This window comes from Nelumbo lutea, chromosome 1, assembly GCF_056320005.1.
Source record: "Nelumbo lutea isolate HS-2025 chromosome 1, American lotus-T2T, whole genome shotgun sequence".
NCBI classification, from domain to species: domain Eukaryota; kingdom Viridiplantae; phylum Streptophyta; class Magnoliopsida; order Proteales; family Nelumbonaceae; genus Nelumbo; species Nelumbo lutea.
Genome location: NC_142684.1, coordinates 151,574,262 through 151,597,082, shown reverse-complemented (window position 1 = coordinate 151,597,082; position 22,821 = coordinate 151,574,262). Strand labels below are relative to the sequence as shown.

At 36.4% G+C, this 22,821-nt stretch overlaps 2 protein-coding genes across 5 annotated transcripts; both read left to right on the top strand.

The window, feature by feature from the left end:
• The first annotated feature begins 202 nt into the window (after positions 1-202).
• Positions 203-4,235, top strand: LOC148878389 (tRNase Z TRZ2, chloroplastic-like). 2 transcript variants are annotated; one of them, XR_016102099.1, is made up of 8 exons: positions 203-1,001; positions 1,169-1,331; positions 1,408-1,478; positions 1,601-1,696; positions 1,827-1,940; positions 3,005-3,073; positions 3,151-3,584; positions 4,005-4,235. XR_016102099.1 is itself a non-coding variant. In XM_088954047.1 (8 exons), exons 1-8 carry the CDS (start codon positions 753-755, stop codon positions 4,092-4,094), a joined length of 927 nt encoding a protein of 308 aa, XP_088810173.1. In that variant the 5' UTR covers positions 203-752; the 3' UTR covers positions 4,095-4,235. The 2 variants fall into 2 exon arrangements, 1 of the variants encoding a protein (XP_088810173.1); XM_088954047.1 differs by having other exon boundaries at positions 3,510-3,584.
• Positions 4,236-13,667: 9,432 nt separating this feature from the next.
• On the top strand, positions 13,668-21,267 carry LOC148878388 (uncharacterized). 3 transcript variants are annotated; one of them, XR_016102090.1, is made up of 10 exons: positions 13,728-13,894; positions 14,026-14,648; positions 16,356-16,686; positions 17,240-18,487; positions 18,565-18,618; positions 18,862-18,975; positions 19,169-19,323; positions 20,318-20,447; positions 20,706-20,843; positions 20,939-21,267. XR_016102090.1 is itself a non-coding variant. In XM_088954014.1 (7 exons), exons 2-7 carry the CDS (start codon positions 14,244-14,246, stop codon positions 20,373-20,375), a joined length of 2,442 nt encoding a protein of 813 aa, XP_088810140.1. In that variant the 5' UTR covers positions 13,728-13,894; positions 14,026-14,243; the 3' UTR covers positions 20,376-20,510. The 3 variants fall into 3 exon arrangements, 1 of the variants encoding a protein (XP_088810140.1); XR_016102089.1 differs by having other exon boundaries at positions 13,668-13,894; positions 17,240-18,618; XM_088954014.1 differs by lacking the exons at positions 20,706-20,843; positions 20,939-21,267 and having other exon boundaries at positions 17,240-18,618; positions 20,318-20,510.
• The last annotated feature ends 1,554 nt before the right edge of the window (positions 21,268-22,821 follow it).

The following is a 22,821-nucleotide window of genomic DNA, read 5'->3' as shown; positions in this document are numbered from 1 at the left end:
GGTCAAACCCAAAAAGGCAAATTGGCCTCTATAATGTTGACGCAGTGTAGAAGCACTAAACTGGGCTGGCTATGCAAGCACTGGGCGAATTGTCTTTATTAGCTTGGAAATAACAATATTTATAATACATCTGGAAATTGTAGAATAACTAGGAAAGAAAATTTGTAATTGATCTAAATATCTCAATCTTGTAGCTAGGATCAAACTCTCCTTGATGTTGCCTTGCTTGGATCGAAATCTTCCACTATCTGATCTCCTTGGATCTTATCCATGCATGGGTTATCCTAATCTTAGTATAAATCTTGGATTATCTTGAACTCTTGGTTTCTTGGATTATCTTGAATTCTTAAATTCTTGAATTATCTTAGACTCTTGAGTTCTTGACTTATCTTGAATTCTTTCTTCGTATGGACTATCGCCCATATGGTGAGATGGGCCTCCATCAAATGCAATCAGTGGTGGCACACAATGAGAGAGTTGGTCATGTTGGTCACCATGATGCCACTGATATCACCGCTAATCCTCTATAATGTACACTGTGTTGGAGGTTTGCTTCCAAAAAATGGTGAATCAATAACTCAGTTGCAAAATTTGAGAGGGTGTTGCTTACGGGTTGAGCTTAAAGTGGCCACTAGGCGTGCTGCTCATCACCAACTCATGGTCCCTCTCCCAGTCGTGGTGCCCTGAGCTCCGATTTGAAACTCTATAGCATCATTGACTTACGAACCGCCTGATGAACACGGAGAAGCCAAATGGAGTTTCCAACAAACCATTCCAATAAGACAGGGGAAACCATTTCGGTGATACAAGAGCCTTCCCATGCCTCCGACTACGGAAGCATGTGTTGCCCAAGCCTTCCCATGCCTCCGATTTCTGTTGGAGGGCACGAGACGTGTATCGTAATTCCTAGATTAAACGCCGCTTTCGACATTGGAAGGTGCCCTTCCAGGGCTGTTCATCAGGATTTCCTCTTTATAACCCACGCTCATCTTGATCATATTGTAAGCTTTTTCACCCTTCTTCATGTAAATTCTTACAGATATGCATGTGCTAACTTTCATATATTCTTTGGATTTCGGATTAAACCAAGTTCCTAAATATCTCTTTATTCTGTTGTGGTTCAGTTCAAGTTGAAAATCTAATGGGTTTTACATCAAATTCACTGCAGGGCGGGCTTCCAATGTATGTTGCTACTCGTGGCCTCTATAGCTTGAAGCCTCCCACAGTATTTGTGCCTCCATGTATAAAAGAGGACGTGGAGAAGCTATTTGACATTCACAGGGCCATGAGTCAAGTGGAGTTGAAACTCGATTTGGTGGCGTTGGATGTGGGTATGTGGTTCTTTTTATTGGTTTGTATTTCCTGTTTCTTTTCATTCTCAAGCTTCATTTTACAGTTCAACTTCAGGGGAAACATATGAATTACGGAACGATCTTGTTGTAAGACCATTTAGAACACACCATGTCATACCCAGCCAGGTAATTTCTTCAATTAGATTAAACTTTGGTTTGGAATTTATACCATATGGTTTTTACTATTTACCAAGTGTTTAAACCTGGGATTGCCCTGAATCCACTATGCAATTTGTTGGCCTGTTCAGGGATATGTCATATACTCAATTAGGAAGAAGCTGAAGAAGAAGTATGCTCATTTAAAAGGAAAACAAATTGAGAAGTTGAAAAACTCTGGTGTCGAGGTCTGTAATTTTACAAACTTTAGCACTGAACCAACCTATTTTGCTTTATATTGAAGGATAGAAAGGGATAATTTGTTAGGGTTTAATCATGTGGTTTTATGACTTATTTGACTTTGAACTTCCTTGTTAGATTACAGACACCATATTGTCTCCAGAGGTGGCATTTACGGGTGATACGACATCTGATTTTATGCTTGAACCACGAAATGCTGATGCCCTGAGAGCAAAAATTCTTATAACTGAGGTAGCAGCTTGGCAACTTTGTTATTTTTTCTTTTTCCTGCAAAACTATATATAATCTTCTTGGGCAAAGAGTGTTCAATTTGACAACCATAAATATACACCTGAAAAGACAAAACTAGCTAGAACATAAGCATTGCAATTGTGCAGTTCCATCCATGTAGGAACAAGAGGCACATTAATGTGGTTAATCAGTAAAAGAATTGGAAAAGGTCCAGAAGATCACAACAAGCTCCTATGGTGGCTCAAGCTAGTCTTACCTAAATATCAAGTTGCATTCTGTTTAATGCATTAGAATATTGATGGGGAATAGAAGATGCCTACCTCATCTATGCAATGTAACTTGGTGAAAGTATGGTTAATTCAGTATTAATATGTAAAACCACATGTGCAGCTATCAATTATGTTCTGGGCTGTACACCTTAAAAGCAGGTATTTATGGATACTGACTTTAGTAAAAAGTTACACCAAGAGTATATCCAAGTTTAATTTTAGTACTGTGGAGTATTGCTATACTTCTTGCAGTCAACCATAAGAAGGTAATTCATGTAATAGTCATATAATTGTTTTATGATATTAAGTTATAATCTTGCATATGTGCTATGTAAACAGCTTTCCATTGATAGACTATATGAACTTCCCACAGGACAGGGTATTGGGTGATCCCAAGTTTTTGTCAGATCAAAATTCTACATGCATTACTTACAGATTTGTAAACATTTCAGCATGAAACAGTGTTTCAGAAGCTGAACACAAGAAAGCTAAAAGTCCATTGAGCTTTACAGTTTATTTCACGTATTTAGATGGTTCTGCTTGGAATAAGATGGTGTTATGAAGGTTACAAAGTCCATGGAAACCAGTTGAGTAGAAGGAAATAGACCGTAAAATGAGCTGCTATCTATCTAAAGTCTAGGAATGCATCTAATATGTGACCAAGCCAGTGTCTTTGAGATGTCTGAATTCAAACTTGTTATTTCCCATTGATGAACTACTCAATACACTATTTTTTTTTTTTCAATTGGTGCTACTCAATCCACATTTTTTATGATGGTGCTTATCTTTTGACAGGCAACTTTCCTAGATGAAGAGATCAGCATTGAGCATGCACGACAGCATGGCCATACTCACTTGTTTGAGGTCCATGAAACATTGAATGAAAAGAACTTTAATTATCTTTTTTTATGCATATACTTGATTAGCCTGCCTTCATACAGGTGCATTTTATGGACCTATAAACTGGAGAGAAAACTTGTGGAAGACTGGAAGGTGGTGTCTTCTGGACTCCTCCAGCATGTGGCACACAGAAAAGTTGTTTGAGACCCCATGATTTAAGGGGTTATAAAAAGAATTGTCAACCCTGAGTTCTTAGTCACCATATCTACCTTATGGTTGGTCACTCAGTCTCAACCCCAAAATGTGTGCCGTGTGCATAATAGAAGGAAGAGCAGCTCAATGCCATTTTTTTTTCTGTTCAAGTTGGAGAACTTCTAATTGCAGAACCCATCTAACCGCAACTTTTTTCATCATGTTAGTTTTTCTGTTATTCTGAAACATGGGGTTGTTAATGATGTAGATTATTGAAAATGCTCAATGGATCCGGAACAAAGTAATTTTGCTCACTCACTTCTCTTCCCGGTACAAAATTGAGGTAATGAACCAAGTCCTCAATAACTATTGCCTTTTTCAGATGGAGAAATCTAGGTTTCCTTTCTTAGTTGTTGATATTATGCCAATGCATTGGCTGTGACATACCCTGTATAGTCAGTCATATGCAAAGGAATGGCCCACCATTTTGATGGATCCCATGTCCAATTGTCAACCTGATCAGATGTTCCCAAACTTTCGCAAATGTCTATTGGGCGTATTTGTTGCCCCCAATCTGTAACGAAAGTTTGGGTGGTTGCTTTCATTCGAGAGGATTGGTAATTGGAATCTCAGGAAGTGGGTCTTTTTGAATGGTGTAGCTCCTCCATGAAACCAACACTCTGTGCTTTTAGCATAGGACTGGACGAATTTTCCACCTTGCTCTTCCATCAAAAAATCTAACAGATGCCTTTGTCAATTATAGGACATTCGTGAAGCTGTGTCGAAACTGCAACCAAAGTTGTCTACTAAGGTGGTTGCTTTAGCAGAAGGCTTCAAATCGATGTATTCATAGTTGTATCCAGACCTCTTTCTTTTTTTTCTTTAATCAAATCTTTTAACTAGTGATGACCTTTATCAGATTTATACTACAACTACAACACTGTATTTTAATGGTTTGCGCATATAGTTAAATGTCTTACATACTTACATCATATATTAACTGCTTAAGAGAGGTGGGTTATCTATGCCATCAAATAAATAAATAAGCATGGTTTTCAAAACTGGACCGGACTGGAAAAACGGGAACCGGTCACCTAACCGGTTCTGTTTTTCCCCAAAATCATTGATTTTGGTCAACAAACTGTTGGACCGGTTGGTTAACTGTTCAAACCATTCGAATGGTTTTGACCGTTTTTCAAATTTTTAAATTTTTTTATTTTTTTTGTCAGAACGGGCCGACCGTTTGGGTTAAACGGTCCGACTGTTCGAACCGGTAACTGGACCTTGACCGGTTTGGTCACCGGGTCGGTTTTAAAAACCATGTTAGGTTATCAATTATCGCCAAAGATAATTTGGTGTCATTGGGCGTTAAGCCATTAATGCTCTTTGCATCGGTTATTAGGATAATCCCTAAGGCTACGTTTGGTTGCAATGCAATTAAATTTGCACTATGGCAGTGCAAATAATTTGAGTGTAAATTTCGACCTATTTTTGTTTCAAATTTTAGCTTATTTTGTTTGATTGCATTAAAAATGAAGTCAATTAAGACATGAAGCAGAATAAAAAAAACCCAAAACAAGAATTTGCATTTTTTTTTAATTTGCACACTCATGCATTTGTACTAGTGCAAATAAAATTGCACTGCAACCAAACAGCCTAATGGAATTGGAATACAACATGAAGATTGTGTTTCAGGCACGGGTAACCATTCAGTCGTTTGGAGAAAGTGTTAATACTTGGGCCTTGTTCATTTAGAAAGAGGTCATTTACCCGGGTAAGTGCTTCCTAGGAAACATTTACCTAGGTAAGTGTATTTACCCATATTTTTTTTTTGTTAAATTTATCTGAGTAAATGTGACTTTTCAACTTCCTTATGTTCTTTTGCCTCACCCACTTTCCTAGGCAAGTGGTTAATTTTCCTGTCTTGTCATTTTTACCCTTGGGTCCAAGTCCATGCTTTTTGAATTATATTTTTTTAATGGGCATTTTTGATATATTATATTTTGAGCATTTATTCCTCACTTTAACTTTCCAAGTGGGAGAAGGGTAACACTTTCCCAAGTAAGTGATACCAAAGGGAAAGGCATTTTACTATGGGTCCCACCTAAATCTTGAAAAAGAACATGGGAGAGTTGGTCAATGGGAATCAAAATCCCATTGGACGATTTCTTCTCGTCATCTTCTAAAATTCCTATAAATTCCTTAAATTCCTCTATAATGTTTTGTACTTTTATCTACTTTTAATTTTTTCATATAATTATTGTCTTCATGAGTTGATATTCATATGTTGAACCTCTAGATGAAAAAATGCTTTTATTTCTAAGTCAGTTTTATACCATTAGAATTATGAGAGATTTAACTAGTAAATTTTATTGGAAATTAGTGGAATTGAATAGTGATAAATAAAAATGTTTTAAATATAGGGTTTAATGAAAATAATGAGAAGTAAGAAAAAAGTGTTATATATAGGGGTATTTTAGTTAATCAAAAAGTCCAAAAATGTGAGATCCATTTGCAGTTTTGATAGTACTACAAATATAGATTGTTATTGCTTTTTGTACCAATGTAGATTGTTATTACCATTATTGTTTTTATTATTATAGCTATTGTCAATGTTCTTACTATTATACATATTGCTGTCTTGAAATAATCTTATCTTAGGCCATGCATTTTTCTCAAGCAATGTGGCATTGGCACAAATTAATGGGTTTTACCTTTTCACTTATTAAGTTTTATATTTAAGGTATTAACTCTCATTATATTTATTAAAGTTTGTTTTTGACTAAAACACCACTATTTTGAATTTGATCTGCTTTTAATTGTGAGGGCAAAAGTGTATTTTAAATTACTACTTTTCACCCCATTCATTCTCATCATCATCATCATCATTATCATATCTCTTTCTCTCACTAAATCCTATATTTAAGCATTTTTTGCCAATAAATTCTATCAATTAGATCTTGTTCTAATACTTTTAATAATATAAAACCAATGTTTTTTAAATTGACTAAAAAATGGAACCATTTTTCTGATTGGTGGTAAGTAAGCAATTAAACCATTCGAGTCAAATGGATCAATCCATGATGTCATAGTTAAATGATAAAGTTTTTAAATAGACATAAATGCATAAATTTTATATATATAAGAGAGAGAGAGAGAGAGAAAGAGATAATTTGCCACATCTCTAATATTTTCTATGAGGTTAGTGACAATACCTCTTGAACTATCATCTGCGATAAAAGCCCCCCTTGAACATTCACTTTACAATAAATATTCCCACTCCATTAGGGTTTTGTTAGTCAATTTCAAAAAAGATCCTCATTAGGTTGTTTAAAGCTTTCTATAGCCAAAACTATGATTTTCTTATTTATTTGGATGATTGTACCCTTTCACTTAGAAAGCCTTGAGATCTTATTCTACTAATTTGTGCTCTTTAATGGCTTGTTTCTTTTCTACTCAACTTCTTTTGCTATTTGATTGATTTATTCTCTGACCTCAGAACCCATGCTATCTTTTAGTTGTATACATTTTCCGGTGAGAGGCAATGGAGGTGCAACTATAAGCTTTAGTTTGTTCTTCTTTGACAACAAAGAAGAAACAACAAATAATTTCTTCTATGGCGCAGCATAACAGATTCCAAGGAGATTTTTCTTCGCTGGAGATTTTTTCCTTCCCTAGCGACAACATAATAGAGAGCTGCTTTACCAATAAGACGATAAAAAGTATTTCCCAACAATATATGCTGAAGGCATGGGGAGCATTTTGTTATCTAACGCATCATGTCATCCAAACTAACAACCAAGAGGTATTTATTGCAAAGTGAAAGTTGAAAGGGTCTTTGTCTCTAATGAATGTTTAATGAGGTAATTTTCGTTAGGGGTGGCAACGAGTCAGGGGTGGCGGAGGGGAGTCATGCCCCCCCCCCCCACCAAGACCCATTTAAATTCCACTTATATTTTGACCCCCTTATCATGTTTTTTTTTAGCTTTTGGCCCCCTTTATTTATGTTTTTTAGGTTTTGGCCCCCCTTAACAAAAAATTATAGTTCCGTTCCTGAGTTCGGCTTGGCTTAATTTAATATTTTTATAGATTCATTTGCTAATCGAGTCAAGCACGAGCCTAATAAAGCTCAACTTGTGAGGCTTGCGAGCTTAATCGAGTTTCTACATACATACATACAGACATGCATACATACATACATATATACATACATACATACATACATATATACATACATATATAATATTTTTATTTTAATATATAATAATAATAACTAATTATTATAGTTATTAATTTTTTAAATATCAAATAAAAAATAATTTTTTTATATATAACTTTTTACTTTTATAAAGCATTTGACTCATAGTCGAGCTCAAGCTTATGAACTTTTGACTCGAGCCGAAATTGAGGTCAAGTCTTTAGCTTGAACTGAGCTCGAGCTTGAGCTCAAGCCTCATACTATCTTGGTGAGCCAAGCTCGGCTCAACTCGAATCCACCCCTAATTTCCACTAGCCTCACAGTACAAGGGGGTCTTTGTATTATTGATGTTAGAAATGAAATACAAATTTTAAACTTGACCTAAATATGAAATTGTTTTCCTATTTGGTGGTGGACCAACAATTCAACCTTTTGGGTCAAGTGTGTCAACCCTCCGTGTTAAAGTTAAATAATAAAATTTAAATAACATAAAAATATAAGAAATATAAAAATTTACTAATATCATATATTAAAGGAAAATGAGTAATAAACAAAAAAATTGTTTTTGTTAGTGATAGAAATGAAGTATAGAATTTAGAACCAACTGAAAATGAAACATTTTTCTTGTTTGGTGGTTGGTCCATAGTTCAACCTTTCACTCTTTTAGGTTAAATGTGCCAACCCTTGATATCATAATTAAATAATGAAAGTAAAAATAAAAACAAAAAATTATAAAATTTGTAGAAAATTTTTGATACATTTCTAATATTTTATATTAATCATATTAAAGAAATTTTGTTTTTATTGATGGTTAAAATGAAATACAAATTTAAAATTAACCTAAAAGTGACATTGTTTTCTTGTTTGGTGAAAGGCCAATAGTTCAACATTTTGGGTCAATTGTGTTGTCCCTTGATTCATAATTAAATAATACAAGTTAAAAAGATAAAAAATGTAAAAAAATATAAAAATTGTAAAAAAATTTGTAGAAAACATTAAATAAAATCTCTAATATCATATATTTATCACATTATAAAAAAAATAAGTGTGATAAATAAGAATTATTTTTGTTGATGATAAAAGTAAAACATAAAATTAAAAAATCCACCAAAAAATTGAATTATTTTCTTGTTCGATGGTGGGTCAATAATTCAACCTTTTGGATCAAAATTTTCAGCCCTCAATGTCATAAATTAAATATTAAAAATATACAAATTTCTGTAGGAAATATTAAATAGGGTCATTTACTAGAATACCCCCTGTAGTTTTATGAATTTACTTAAACTTATTCTATAGTTTTCATTTACTAAAACACCCTTATAGTTTGTAAGCTATTTACTTAATCAACCTTTTACTAAGAAGTGTTTGTTTTGCCATCTAAAAATAGTAACATGATTACCTAAACTGAGTGGAAAATTTTCAAGGGCATAGACCCATGATTGTTTATTTCAAAAGTACCCCTAATACTTTTTCATGCAAAAAACAAATTTGACCAAATAGAGAGAAATAAGGTGGTTGTTCATATCTTACTTGGGGCAAAACTAGTATTTTTATCTTTATTTTCTCTAGATTAAATTTATTCAAATGAACATTAGTGTTAAAATTGTCATTTTCCATTATCATATAATGGAAGGCCAATTAAGTAAATCGATTGCAAACTATGTCGGAGGTGTTTTAGTAAAATGCAAAATATAGGGTAGGTTTTAATAAATCCATAAAACTATACAAGTATTTTAATAAAAGGAGATAGGGATTTGCTACCAACAAAAAACTTCCCAACACTATCCCAATAGGAGCATTTTTTGGTGGCCTGTTGGGATAGTGTTAGGAGCATTTTTGTTTAATATGATAAATATATTTATTTTTGTTTATAGACAATTTTGTTGTGTTTTCTATATTTTATTTTTATCTATTTTTTGAGTTTTTAATATATAATTATGATACCAGGTGCTAGCCAATCTGGCTTGAAATAAAAAGCAACTCATTGTTGGGCAACTTTAAATTTTTTATTTCATTTACATAATTAATTCTAAAAATAATTATTGTTTATCGAACTTATTTTTTCTTGATGTGATAAGCTTATAATATATTAGATATCTCAAAGTTTTCTATAAATTTTATGTAGTTTTTAATTTTGTATTTTTATCTATTTTTAAATTTTTATTATTCAATTATGACATCACTTGTTAACTTACTTACCCAAATGATTGACCATTATGGTGCAAGTCAAGTAGGTTGGGCTGAATTTAAGCTTAACCCAGGCTTAACCTTATACATTAGACCTAAGACTTCAAATCAAAGTCAAACTTAATCTATTCAACTTGGGCCCAACCTTCAACTTGCATTGAAATTTGATGCACTTGGGTTAGCCTTGGACTTCGGTCTATCAATTGGCCCCATGACAAAAATTGGTATAAAATGTGTTTATTTATGTGTTATATGTGTATGTATATGAATGTATGCAAATATGTGTTATATGTGTATTTATGATTATATGTATATAATCAGGCTTGACTTTAGTTACCTAAGGGGCAGTCTTAGCCCAACCCAAAAAAATAAAAAGCCTAAACTTTTGAGCCTAGGCCCCCAAGTTAAGGACCAAAAATCAAAGTTAGATTATTTAAGATTATGAGCTAGGTCAATTCGAGTGTGAGTTAAGCCCATCTAATTTTTAGATGCTTGTCTAAAAATAACTCTTATCTATCACATTTATGCACCCAGATGTTTTTTTTTACAAAAATTTTATGTTTTAATAACTTTTGTATCCCTATCTTTTTTAAAATTTTATCATTGACCCACCACTTGAATAGAAAAATGGTTTCGTTTTGGGGTTAGTTTTAAATATTGTATTTCATCTCCATTGAATAAAAACACTTTTATTTAACATGCTTAATGTTATTTGATATGATAAATAGATGATATTAGTAATGTGGCTAAATTTTTCACTTTATTTTTATAAATTTTATTATTTAACTATGAGAACATTGGTTGGTCCATTTGATGCTGATGGTTAAACTATTTACTTGTCACTCAAACAAACAAAAGGAGGTTTATTTAATTATTTTTCATGTTGATTTTGAACATAAATTTACATTATTAAAAATATTAAATAGGACAAATTTCTTAAACTACCCGTTTAATTAATTAATTAACTCTACTCCCAACTTTTCTAACAATCATCTAATACCTCTCTTAGTATCACATCCAACATCACATCACTGATATATTTTTTAAAATTTCTAATATACCCTTTTATGGTTCGACTCCATTTTAGGTATTGGTCTCCGACTCGTCTCTGTCTCCTATCTTTGTCTCTCACTTTGTATACATCTCCACTGTTTCCAATTCTGTCTCCGTTAAATGATTCGTCTACATCTCCGACTCCATTTCCGAATCAGTGTTCATCTCCGACTCCGTTAAATGACGATATTACCATTTTCACCATCTTTATCAAGCCAGGGCGAGGTGGTTTCTATAAATCGTCGTTACTTGACCTTTATTTTCTTTTTCAGGTTTTTGAAATTCTTTTTCGTTTTCTTTAGTTTAAACGAGTAGAAGAGAAAAAACAAAAAAAAACTGATAATCGATTGAGATTTGGGGAAAGACCAGTTGTAGGAGAAGAAATAAAGGAACACGAGCTCTGCAACCATCCGGCCAGGATGTTTTGCGCGGACGAGTTACCCTAATCTAGGTTCATGCATTGATTTTCCACACTTCCCTTTTAAATGCCACTTAGCAATCAGATTTGATTGGGGTCGGGTGACATTTTCTCAACCTGATTTTTATATTAGGCCAGGTTGAAATTACACGGAAACATCTATACTTCCTTGGATAGCAACCAGATCCTACTGAGTTGCAAAAGTTGCAGGCTATGGAGAGACATCTGAGCAAATGTGTTGATGACAGGAAGGTTGGTGATTGGAAAAGTGCATTAAGGGAAGGCAATGCGACCATTGGTGTTGGAGCAGAGTCTTCTCCTCAAGTAAAACCTAGTCAACATTTTTGGTTTTTTTTGTTAGTACTATTGTTCCAAATAAGAAAATTGGATGGATTGAAATTGGTTTGAAATGAAATTTACAGCTTTTTGCATGCAGAGCGAGGCCTTTTGAAGCTCCAGCAACCTGAGGATGCAAACTCTGGACCATATAAAATACCTAAATTTGAAGTGTCTACACCGAGTTCACATCGTCTGCATGCGGGCAACCATAAAAAAAGGCCACGTCACTCCATCTTATTAATCACAACTTAACGGAGTCCAAACGATTTAACGGGAGTCTGGACTCCAAAAAAAAATCTGAAGTCTATTAATCCCGCCTTCATTCTCCCCTCAATCGTTCACTTCCCAGTTCCCACCTCTCTCTCTCCATTCTCCAACCCAATACTGCCGTCCGATCCATCGCAACCAGCAGCGGCTGACGACGAGCAATGTTTCTCTCTCTTCCCTGTTATTTCTCTCTCTCTTGAGATTCTCTCTCTCCCCCTCCGTTCTCCTTCAGCCGCCACCCGAACCAGTACAACAAAGATCGCTTTAGATAACGCTTTTGTTTAATCCCATTACAGAATTGCTAGAAGGTTGATCATGTGTTGGATTCAAGTATGAGAGAAATCTCTTAGTGGCACAATCCTTTTGGCCCCATGCTTGCCTAGGTAGAAATTCAAGTTGAAAACCTCGAGCAGAGCAATTTATATAACAGACAGTTGATGGGATCTCTTCCACGATCCATCAAAAGCTTATTTGGCAAGCAAAAACTCCTTGACAGGAATTTTTTTTTTCAGGTAGCAATACGACTGAGATAGTAAAGATTGAAACAAGATGGATTTTAGCAAAAACAAGTTCTCAACCCCAGTCACCTTAGAGATCAACCAATGCAAGCTGCTAACATTCATTGATCAGAATAGGAGTGAGTTACCTGGTGAGATTCCACATAAGATTAGAGGTATACGAATCTTGGATCAACTGAATCTATTGAGGAATATGAAAAATCATTTTGCAGGGAGCATCCCTGTGTATATCTTTGCAGTGGCGGCACTAGATGGAAGGTTGGGTTGCCGATTCCAAGGAAGAGAGAAGAAACAGGAGAGAGACAGAGAGTTCCGACGGCGCACCAGTAACGGTGGACGCTGGACGGTGATAGGTTGTAAGAACTGAGAGGAGAGAGAAAGCAGGGAGCTAGAGAGCGAAGGAAAGTTAGGGGAACAGGACTTTCGAGTCCAGACAAACAAGAAAGGGGATTGGGATTTGGGCAGGTTTTACCAACGTCCGTTAAACCTGGCCTCCGTTATTCTTGAAACCTACAAGTGACGTGGTGCTTTCGATCTTATGTCTTCTCCGTCCGAGCATATGGCATTGGGAAGGTGAGCTCAAATATATAAAGTTCCATCATCCATGAGAGAAATAGGTAAAGGGTCTTGGGGTGAGTGAGGATGGATGATTGATGTATTGCAGGTTTGAGAATGCAGTTACAGCTGCTGCTGAGATTTGCATTCTCATACATCCATTTCAACAATAAGGCATCGACGACACTATTGGTGCTGTTAGAACAAAGTGCAGCGATTCCATTCAGATTCAGTGTCTGTTCATGTTTGATTTTGAAATTTTGAATAAGAATAAGGGTAGAATATTCTTTTTATTCTCTCCGTTAATTTAATCAATTAACTAAACCATAAGAGTAGTTTAAGAAATTTGTACTATTAGACATAGATTTATTTTATAAAATTTATAGGTGAAAAACAAAAATATTTTAAATTACATTAGATTACATTTTTTGCTTATATAGTTAAAAAGAGATTAAATTCATAAATAAAATTATTTTAATCAAGAAAAATCCATAAAATTTATTTATTTAATGTACCTTAAACATAAGATTTAATAAAAGAAAATCAAACTTAATACTTTAAAATTTAAATATAGGATTTAATGATGAAAAATCTAATTACTTTAATAAAATTAATAGTTTAAATTATATTCTTTTCCTTATTTAAATATATTTAAATATAGGGAGACTAAGTTCATATTTTAATTAAAAAAACTCCAAAATCTATATCTCATTCGTATTATAGGTGATACTTATTGACTGGTTGTAAATTTTTGTGATACTATGTATTTCCGATATCATAATTGAATCCTTTATTGTCAAAATTTTGACGTACAAAAATTAAAACACGTGCACATTTATTAGAAACAGAGAAAAAAAAAAAGTTAAAAACCTTAATTATCCTGAACAGATCGTCCCAGTTCCGCCACCAGGTCACCACTATATATTAAAATCTTTTTTTCCCCGCCTCGACGACTCGACTCTCTCTCTCTCTCTCTCTCCTCGTTTATAACCCGGCCTTAAGCCCGCGAGCGAACGAACGATTTAATCTAATCTGTTGCCCTGCTCACAACTCCATCCCCCTCTTTCACACGCCACCATACCACGCACAAAGCTCTCTCCTCGAATACCCGCCAAAAGGTATATAAACGGTTCATTTGAAAATTCTTCTTTTTCTCTCGTCCAGTCGTCCTGCTCTCTCCTCCTCACCTTCTTAGGGTTTCTGCTTTCTCACCTCTTTCATCAATGGCTCCTTATTATCTCCCTTGCAGGTTTCTCCTCCGGTTCAGGTCAGTTGGAGGTCGAATTCGTCAGGGAGAACGGCAATTTCAGGTGGTGGAGTTCGTGTTTCGTCTCCAGCACTGCATACGCCAATTTCAGGCGGTGGAGTTCGTGATTCGTTTCCATCACTGCATAAGGGTGCTTTTTCTTTGAGTTTGAAGCGATGATTGCATGTAGTGGGTGAGGGGTTTGAAGGATTTCTTTGGAGATGGATCCTGGGGGAGCGAGGCCGGAGGGCCCGTCAGCTTCCATTGGCGAGAAGAGGCCGACGGAAGTCAGAGATGGAGATTCTGATGATCAGTTGCGGAAGAAGAAGAGAGGGGCTTTGGATGGAGACATGAAGAGGGTTGCGGAGATTGTTCTGGTTCTGTCAGCATTGGGGAAGACGAGAGGCGGGAGGAGTCCCACAGCCGTGGAGAAAGGTTTGATGGTGGAGGCTCGGGAGAAGTTGGTGGAGATGTGCGAAGTACTGGCTCCTAGGGACCTTCTTTCGAGTAGTGCCGTCAGAGCCGTTATTGAGGATCTTGGGCTCAATAGGTCCAGAGATCAAAAGTTAGGGTTTCGTCCTCCAAAAATGTCTATTGCCGAGAAGTTGTTGCTTACGAAGAGAAAGGTGGGGTTTGGAACTTCTGCTGTAAATCTAGTTGTTTTGTTGATTTTTTTTAGACTTGTATCCTCATTTTGCATTCCTTATTGACTGTGGTTTTTGTAGAAATTTGACTGTTCTTCTCTTTCTTTCCAAGATCTATTATTGGTTATAGAATTTTCTCCCCAAAGCAACATTAAGTATTACGAATGTTAGAATAATAACTAAATTATGAGGAGCCCGGATCTCCTGCAGGCAAAAATGTTGCACACATAGCGTCCAGTCGCACATTGAGAATATCTCCCATCCATGTGTGTTAAATTCATGGTGAGATGTTCCCAATGTGGGCCTGGATTCCCATACTTTCACTACAGAGCTTTTTCTTGTAGAGAATCCCGTTGCAAGTATGAGAAGCAAGATTGCTTGGATGCTGTTTGGTGCAAGCAGGTGTTTGGATGAGATATAGTTGCGATGCTTCCAGACGGTTAATCAACCAAAGACATAGTTGGTCTCTTTCAAAACTTACTTCAAATGGAATATGGTTTCTTTCCAATTTCTTGTGAACTTGGTGCGTGCCTTGTGATTTTTGTCCTCTATGCAGGCCAGGGGTGCTTTTATCTAGTGCCTAATGCCTAGGTGACACCTTGATTACTATGATCTGATAGCTGCTTGAGGGATAGTCCTTCGAAGCTAGCTGCTGGTGCATCTGTATTTGATTTCTTAAGTGTAAATATGCTGATTTAGAATCAACCTAGGACCTTTTTCAATCTTTGCCTGTGTTTATGCTGTGCTTCTTTTTTATGACGATAAATCTCTTTGGTCTCATTTCAAATGGCTGGGTAAATGGATCCAGTTCTGTGGCAGACTGGCAGCAGGGATTTGATAAAAGAAATCAAATCAATGTTCAGGGCCAAATGGGTGAACATTATCTGCCAATGCAATGGCAGATGCATTGGGAAAACAGGGGGATAATAGAGATCACTATTTTATTTTTGGGAACTTCTGGGGTCTTCCTGATGTAACAAATACCAAGTCATGTCAGTAGGTCAGGCAGCCTTGCTGGTCTGAATCTTCTCTGTAATTGTAATTCTTTTTATACATATCAGTAAAGCTTAAAGTTACCAAGCAAAAAAAAAAAAAGCTCTTTGATCTCACTATCAATAAAACCATCATCATTGTTTTATTTGCATGCTTATTTTACATGTGAAGTGTATGTGTGTTACACTTTTTGGTTAGTGAATTGTCTAGATCGTTTATTCTCCAAAATTATTGATTTCCAACTCGAGTTCATAGTTTTCTAAACTTGGTTTATTCGATATGCAATCAACTTATTTTTAATTTTTGATGTATGAAGTTATGAATTGAAGTCATCTTTGAAAGTTTGCCTATAAAAGATTGATTACTAGATGGGGTTTTGTGTTGGATCACTCTAATCTAGGGGTTAAAACATCCTTGATATATTTAATGTTATCATATTCAGTTGGATGTGCTGCTATTGCTTGGTCTTCATATGCATCCATAATCGGCACAGTGTCTTCATTCACTGGAGCATTTATTTCTCTTCTAAAGGATTTCTTTTTTTCTATATTCATCTGGGTTCTGGATAGGACGTTTGAATATGGAAATGCCTTAGTCTCCATGCTTCAGGCACCTCTTTCTATATATGTAAGTCATGCTTTTGTTGAGCCGTTAGTTCATTTTGGTTTGATATTCTTTCTTGCAATCTTTCTACAGATGAAAGAATCCAAGGAATTCACTGCACAACCTGCAACATATTCATTGCCATTGTTGCAAGTGGGCTTTGGTGCAACAACAGAAAGTCGTGGTTCACTATTACATGCTGGTCATAGATTTCCCCCGGAAAAACCAATTCATACACCAGTGACTGCAGGAGCCTTTCAATCTGTTTCATCTACAATTCATGTTTCTAATCCATCTTCTACATCCTCATCGAATCAATTGTCAGTCTGTGAAAAGGGTTCTTCTTCTCTAGCATTGCCTCGAGTTGGAGCAGCACATTTCCAACTAGATGAAAGATCAAATGGGTCAGGTTATGAATCCCAAGGTGCACTCTCTCTCTCTCTCTCTCTCTCTCTCCCTCCCTCCTCCCTGGGGCAGGGTGTGGTAAAGTATGGCAACCATTCTCGTGGTGACCAGAACATGGAATAGAGGTGGAGAGTGGAATGGAATAATTGGAGCTGTCAAATAGAAATTGATACATTTTGTGTTACATCATTTCATGTGATTGTATATTTTCCAGAATTTTATTCCATGCATGTGATTGTATCTCAGAATATAAATCATTAGATGAATCCTGTGTCCTGATAAATTGCATGAAACTTTTTCATGGCTTAATGCATTCTGTTTGGTGGATAAGTTGAGATTAAGCTCCAGTATTTACTGTTTCACTCTCAGAGGTTATGCTGTGAAGTTAATACTGTAAGACTTTTTTTTTTCTGAGTCAGTTTATGCTGTTAGACTTTGTGTTTTCTTTTCCTTCTTTCGTGCCTGACCAAAAGTTTATCCTGTTTCATTTGCCATCTTTTGCCACATAATTTTATCTGCATGTACTTTCACTTTTTTATGAAATACTATATATCTATTCTGTTTGCATGCAGCAAATCCTCCTGTTGACCACTCCTTGGACAAACCTCAAACATCCTCCTTGCAGCCCCAACCAGTAGCTAAACTGGGTCAAACAAAAGTGCCGAATCATTCTCCTATTAGAACTGAGGAAACTTCTCATGTTGGTAACACTTCTAGTGCTTTTCAAGCAGTAAAAGATCAAATCCGTAAACCTTATGTAATTCAAGCTGCATCTGGAAACCTGCCAAGTGTATTCCAACCTTCAGTTGGTATGAATTTTATGCAAGCTTCATCACTTCACAGTAACCATAGTGACATTGCAAGGAATGTTCAGAAGTTTTTGCAACCAAGGGCTCCTGAGCACCCTAACTGGATTCCTCCTTCAATAGATTACATGAACAAGACATTGACTTGCCAAGTGTGCAAGGTTACCATCAGTGATTTGGAAAACTTACTTGTTTGTGATGCTTGTGAGAAAGGAATCCACTTAAAATGCCTTCAGTCATACAGTCTAAAGGGCATTCCTAAGGGTGAGTGGCACTGCCCTAGGTGTTTGATGTCAAACAATGGGAAACCTTTGCCCCCTAAGTATGGTCATGTAATAAGAAGTATAAATGCAGCAAAGGTGTCTTCAACTACCACTGGGGCTCAGTCTTCTTTAGAGAAAGTGGAAAGTTCAGACCAAAAGATAAATCACCAGAAAGTTACTAATGGAAACTTGAGTTTACTGAATCTTGCTCATGTTGGTGATACAGAGAATGACCATATTGAATCAGCATTTGATTTGAAAACAATAATTGAAAAAGAAGCACAAGGGGCTAACATCACAGTGAACAGTACAAAACATGATTCTTGCCAAGCTATGTCAAGTGAAACTACAGGGGCAATTCATGTTCTTTGTTCCAAAATTCCAAATCAAAGTTCTATCCAACCTACTCAACATAGTGGATCACCTCAATGTGACACACAGAAACTATCTGGTGCAGATATTGATTCCTCTCATGGTTTACGGGCATTATGCAATTCAAAGGATGCTAGCAAAACTGGGCCACTGAACTATGCTGAAGTTTGTGAAAATCAATGTCATGTTAACAACCACTTCTTGAAAGAGAATGAGATTTCTGGTTTAAGAGAGACTTCTGAATGCAAGGCAAGCTGTAATATCAGGGGAGATGCTCAAGATGTTGCTGAGCCAAGAATTGGGACATTGACTGTTGGGGGTGGAGCCAGAGATTGCACTAGGTCTTCACTAAGTGGCTTGCATAGCGTAGATTGGATTGGTAATATACTTCAAGTGGTAGATGATAAGGCATTTTATCAGTCATGTTGCATTAATGGAATTGTGTACAAGCTGCAGGATCATGCACTTTTTCTTTCTAGTAATGACAGTCTGAGACCTTCAAAGCTTCAGGTATGCTATTACAAAGCTTTGATTAATTGATTCCTTTAGGAGAGGTGGTCTCTAGACCAAAATCCCCATTTGCCTACTGACATTGTCCTTAATGCTCATAGTGTTGAAAGTGCCAAATCTTTTGTTTGTGGAAATAACTTCTTTCCTCTTGCAACACGGGAAAAAATTGTTGGTTTAATGTTCTTCATGTCTTCTGTTAGGCTTTGCCTTTATTATAATGGGAAATCTGATGTTCTATTGCAGTCACTATGGGAGGATACCAGAACCAGGTCAAAGTGGGCTGCTGTGAACCTATGCTACTTGCCAAGTGACCTTCCAGAGGTTGTTGGACAACCATGTACCCCTGAGGTTAATGAGGTAGAGATTTTGAAATTTCTTTTGTATTTGGATTCTACTTGTTAGATTTCTATCCTTGTGTACCTTGTAAACTTAATCAACTGATCAAAGACATGATTGAATGATGAGATGGATTCTCTCTTTTTTTGGCTATCATCTTTCTGCATGTCTTGTACATATTTTTTCATATAATTTCCTTGCTAAACTGTTGCAGGTCTATGAATCTAACCATGACAGCACTGTAATGGCTGGCTTAATTCAAGGCCCATGCGATGTGGTTCCTTCAAACAAGTTTAAGGAAGAAGTTGAAAGACAGAAGCATTTAGAAAATGGGGCACATGATGGGTTACAACGAGTTTTCCTATGCAAGTATGCCTCCCAACTAACTATATTATATTGCACATCATTTGTGGTTACTCAGTTATTGCTTTTGCACAAAATACCACAGTCTATATATAGGCTTGTTATGCATGACTTACTTGATGTTTAGTCTTTAGATACAGTGGTTTAATAGCTCCTGCTTTGGATGGTATGGCTGCTCCTACTATTTTCATATATGCTTGTATCTCCTGTAATATTCTTTCTGAGAGAATCTAATATGCGTACATATGCACGTAGACATATGGAAGGAAGTTTGCTAGTTGGGCCTTTCATTGATCTTCCACAAAAAATCAAGAATTCTTCCTCGTGCCATTTAGTCGGGAGCCCAAAGCGCCCTATATGTTGGTTTGGGTGGCCTATATTCATGGAGCAAGTTTTCAGCATAAAATCATTTGCAGTGTGTCCACAATAAGCCCTTTTTTGGAAAACTTTTAGATTATAAACCCAAAATTTTGAACAGAAAATGTTTGTTGAAAAAATCACTAATACATGGTGGAGTACAAGGCTGATTTGGAATGGGGGATTGAAGGGCTGTTTGATAATGGCTGAAGTGGCTGAAATGAATGACTTATTAGTTGTTGCTTGCCTTTTAGTGAATAAGTCAATTAAGTACGTTGTGACCTCCTTGGTGGTTGAATGGAATATTGCGTTGATTACTAAACCCTTAATATTTTATTTATATAACTATTATAGCAACTAAGAAACACATCATTAAGCCATTCAGCCTTTATGAAACTGCTTGCCTAGCCAATGTAAAAAAAAAAATTCCTGAATGTGGTGGATGATTTGAATCTGCCACATTGTTCTCCCTAGTGACAGAACTAAGGTTTATTGTGTAGGAAGTTTCCCACTTGACCCAACTAGTGAACCTTTATATATTTGTAACTTGGATGAGTTGGCTCTTACCATTATTTTGTGTGTTCTATGTGTATGTAACCTAAAGTTCGTAACTTGCTTTCTGAGACGAGCATGGTTTTTGCAGATGGTTTTATGATGAACCAAAAGGACTTTTCCGGGCTGTTACGGATCAATCTCAGTGATGTTCATTTTGTTTCATGCTGTTTTGTCAGGCTTTCAAGGCCAAACAATTCTTAGACGCTTCATGTAATCAGGTCTGTTTCTTTCTTGTGGTTACCCTTTTATCTTGTTTTCTTTAACGGGATATCTTCTGGTTATTTCTCTAGTGTGTCAGGATGTAAATTGCTAAACCACTTGGTGGTCCTTTAATTTTCACATAATACTTGTGAAATTGGACTTGAGCAAATGGACATGGTTAGAAAATCAACCAGATTAATCGACAGCCATTGGAGACCTACAATCATACAATCTGTTAACATTTGTTTAATTTTTTTCTTATTATTCTGGGGAAGGAGGGGACTGGAGGCCCGGGGATCCAAATATCCAATGAATCAGAATCACGCTATGACTTTTACGTATGGCATGTATTTCCCACTTACGGTCAATTGTAAAGGCATGACTTGATGTATTCGTTGTGAAAGCAGCAAAAGGTAATGCCATCTTAGTTTTTTATTTCATTACCCTCTGTTTTTCAGTGATTTTATTTGTATTCCTTTCTGAGAAAGTGTGTTTGTATCACAATCAGGCATTTGACTACTAGACCTTTCAACAATCTACATCAACTTTGAACTGTAAAGGACCTGCGACCTGCGTGAAGCCATGTTTTGTACAATTTATAGCTCGAGTCCCGTTTGTATTGATTTCCTTTGGGCTCAGTTTGGAAGGAGTACAAATACAAATATTTACAGTGCAAAGCCTTGTATTTTGTATGTATTTATACTGTACATGTTTGTATTTGTACTCTTTCCAATCTGAGCCTTATCCTTTTCTTTTTCTTTTTGTGGCCTTTGAATTATTAATTTATTTAATTAAAATTCTAAACAATCGAATGGGATGTCCTTGGGCTTTTTTCAACTTAGATGTTTTTTTGTTACTTTTCAACTTAAACTTTTTGCTTTGATTTTGAATGGTTGTGTAAACTGCTGTAGCATTATTCGGTTGCTCCCTGTTGGAAGGCAGATCCGATGTCAGATTGCTATGTGATCAAGTTGAACTTCAAGATAAGTAGAACCAGAGGTCCCGGGGTACTTCACCCGGTTTGAGAGAGTTGATATCTTGTATTGGTAGCAAATGAGAGTTTAATCGTGTACCATGTGAGGCTAGAGGTGATGTCTTTATATAGGCGAGCTACCGTAGGCTTCATGAAATGTGTTTGAGATCATCGTCCTGTTTACTCTGGAGTCTGTTTCGCACTCGAAGATGTTCACTATGTAATCTGATAAGGCTTATCCAGGTCCATTTGATTTGAGCTGAATAGAGGCAAGACTCATTGACATATGGCGTGATTCTGAGAAGATCGGAGACAACTGTCTCGCTTCTAGGAGGTTGTGTGGCACCTTATCAAGTCGATGGGTGTGGTAAATTGCTCTGACCCCAATACTAGGTAAGTGACTTGAGGTGCTTGAGGTGACTCAGATTATTGAGGCATCCAAGGATGCTAAGGTGTCACCAAGTCGATGGGTCGTTCTACATGTCATTGGTTGGGTCAAATTATCCCTCATCAATTGCCCTCTATTTCCAAAATTGAGGTAATTGACTCTGGATGGGAGTTTTCAACAAGTTTGATGGATTTGGCCCGATCTTTGGTTCAGTCAAGGTCCAATCAACAGGTTAGACTGGAATAACCCAATTGGCTCGACTTTATGGGGCGAGGTCGTGTTTTAGGTATGCATAGATGTCGTGCGATCCATCAATTCCACGAACGTCAAAAATACCCTAAATCGAATTTGTCCTCGGAATACGAATAGTCACACCCTTGGGAGCCTTCAAATCTATTTGATTTGGATGATCCACAATCAGTTAAGGCAGTTATAAATAGGGCCCTTGGGACCCATTTTTCTTTGTCCCATTTTGAGCTCTTGTGTATTCGGAGGTTATGGAGCTTGTTGTCATTGGTGTCATCAAGTCAGTTGGTGAGGTTGGTTTTTCCTTCTCTTCGGTGTCTTCTTCCCTTGCTCGTTTCCTTTCTGTTTGCTTTCAATGTCTGGTAGTGAGTCTAGTGGAGAGAGAGCCTAGTTGGGTATGGACGAGAAGGGGGCCTCAGTTCGAAATTGGCGGGTTCCCACAAAAGGGCCTCATCTTCCTATCAGCCATCTAGGCCTAGGGAGCCAGACCACTTCAGTCATACCCAGATATCTACTGAGGAGATTTGCAATTTGACGACTTGGTATAGATTCCCCAACCATTACGGTTATTCCCTTCCATTGGTGGCTTTCCATCGGAGCACGAAGAGAATGAGGTAGTCGTCTTTGAGAAGGCTCTGAAGGCAAGTCTTCGGTTTCCACTTCACCCATTCATTCCCGAGGCATTGAAATACTATGACATCACGCTTGATCAATTGCACCGAAACTCTATTTGTACCCTGGTCGATACAATCTCTTTTCTTCCACCTTGGCTTTATACTTGACA

Excerpts from the sequence above, each read along its gene's own strand:
- LOC148878388 (XM_088954014.1), top strand. The coding sequence starts at position 14,244 with ATGGATCCTGGGGGAGCGAGGCCGGAGGGCCCGTCAGCTTCCATTGGC. Across the intron at positions 14,649-16,355 it reads TGTTGCTTACGAAGAGAAAG|ATGAAAGAATCCAAGGAATT; the intron begins GTGGGGTTTGGA and ends ATCTTTCTACAG. Across the intron at positions 19,324-20,317 it reads CAACGAGTTTTCCTATGCAA|ATGGTTTTATGATGAACCAA; the intron begins GTATGCCTCCCA and ends TGGTTTTTGCAG.
- LOC148878389 (XM_088954047.1), top strand. The coding sequence starts at position 753 with ATGGAGTTTCCAACAAACCATTCCAATAAGACAGGGGAAACCATTTCG. Across the intron at positions 1,479-1,600 it reads ACCATGTCATACCCAGCCAG|GGATATGTCATATACTCAAT; the intron begins GTAATTTCTTCA and ends TGGCCTGTTCAG. Across the intron at positions 1,941-3,004 it reads CAAAAATTCTTATAACTGAG|GCAACTTTCCTAGATGAAGA; the intron begins GTAGCAGCTTGG and ends ATCTTTTGACAG.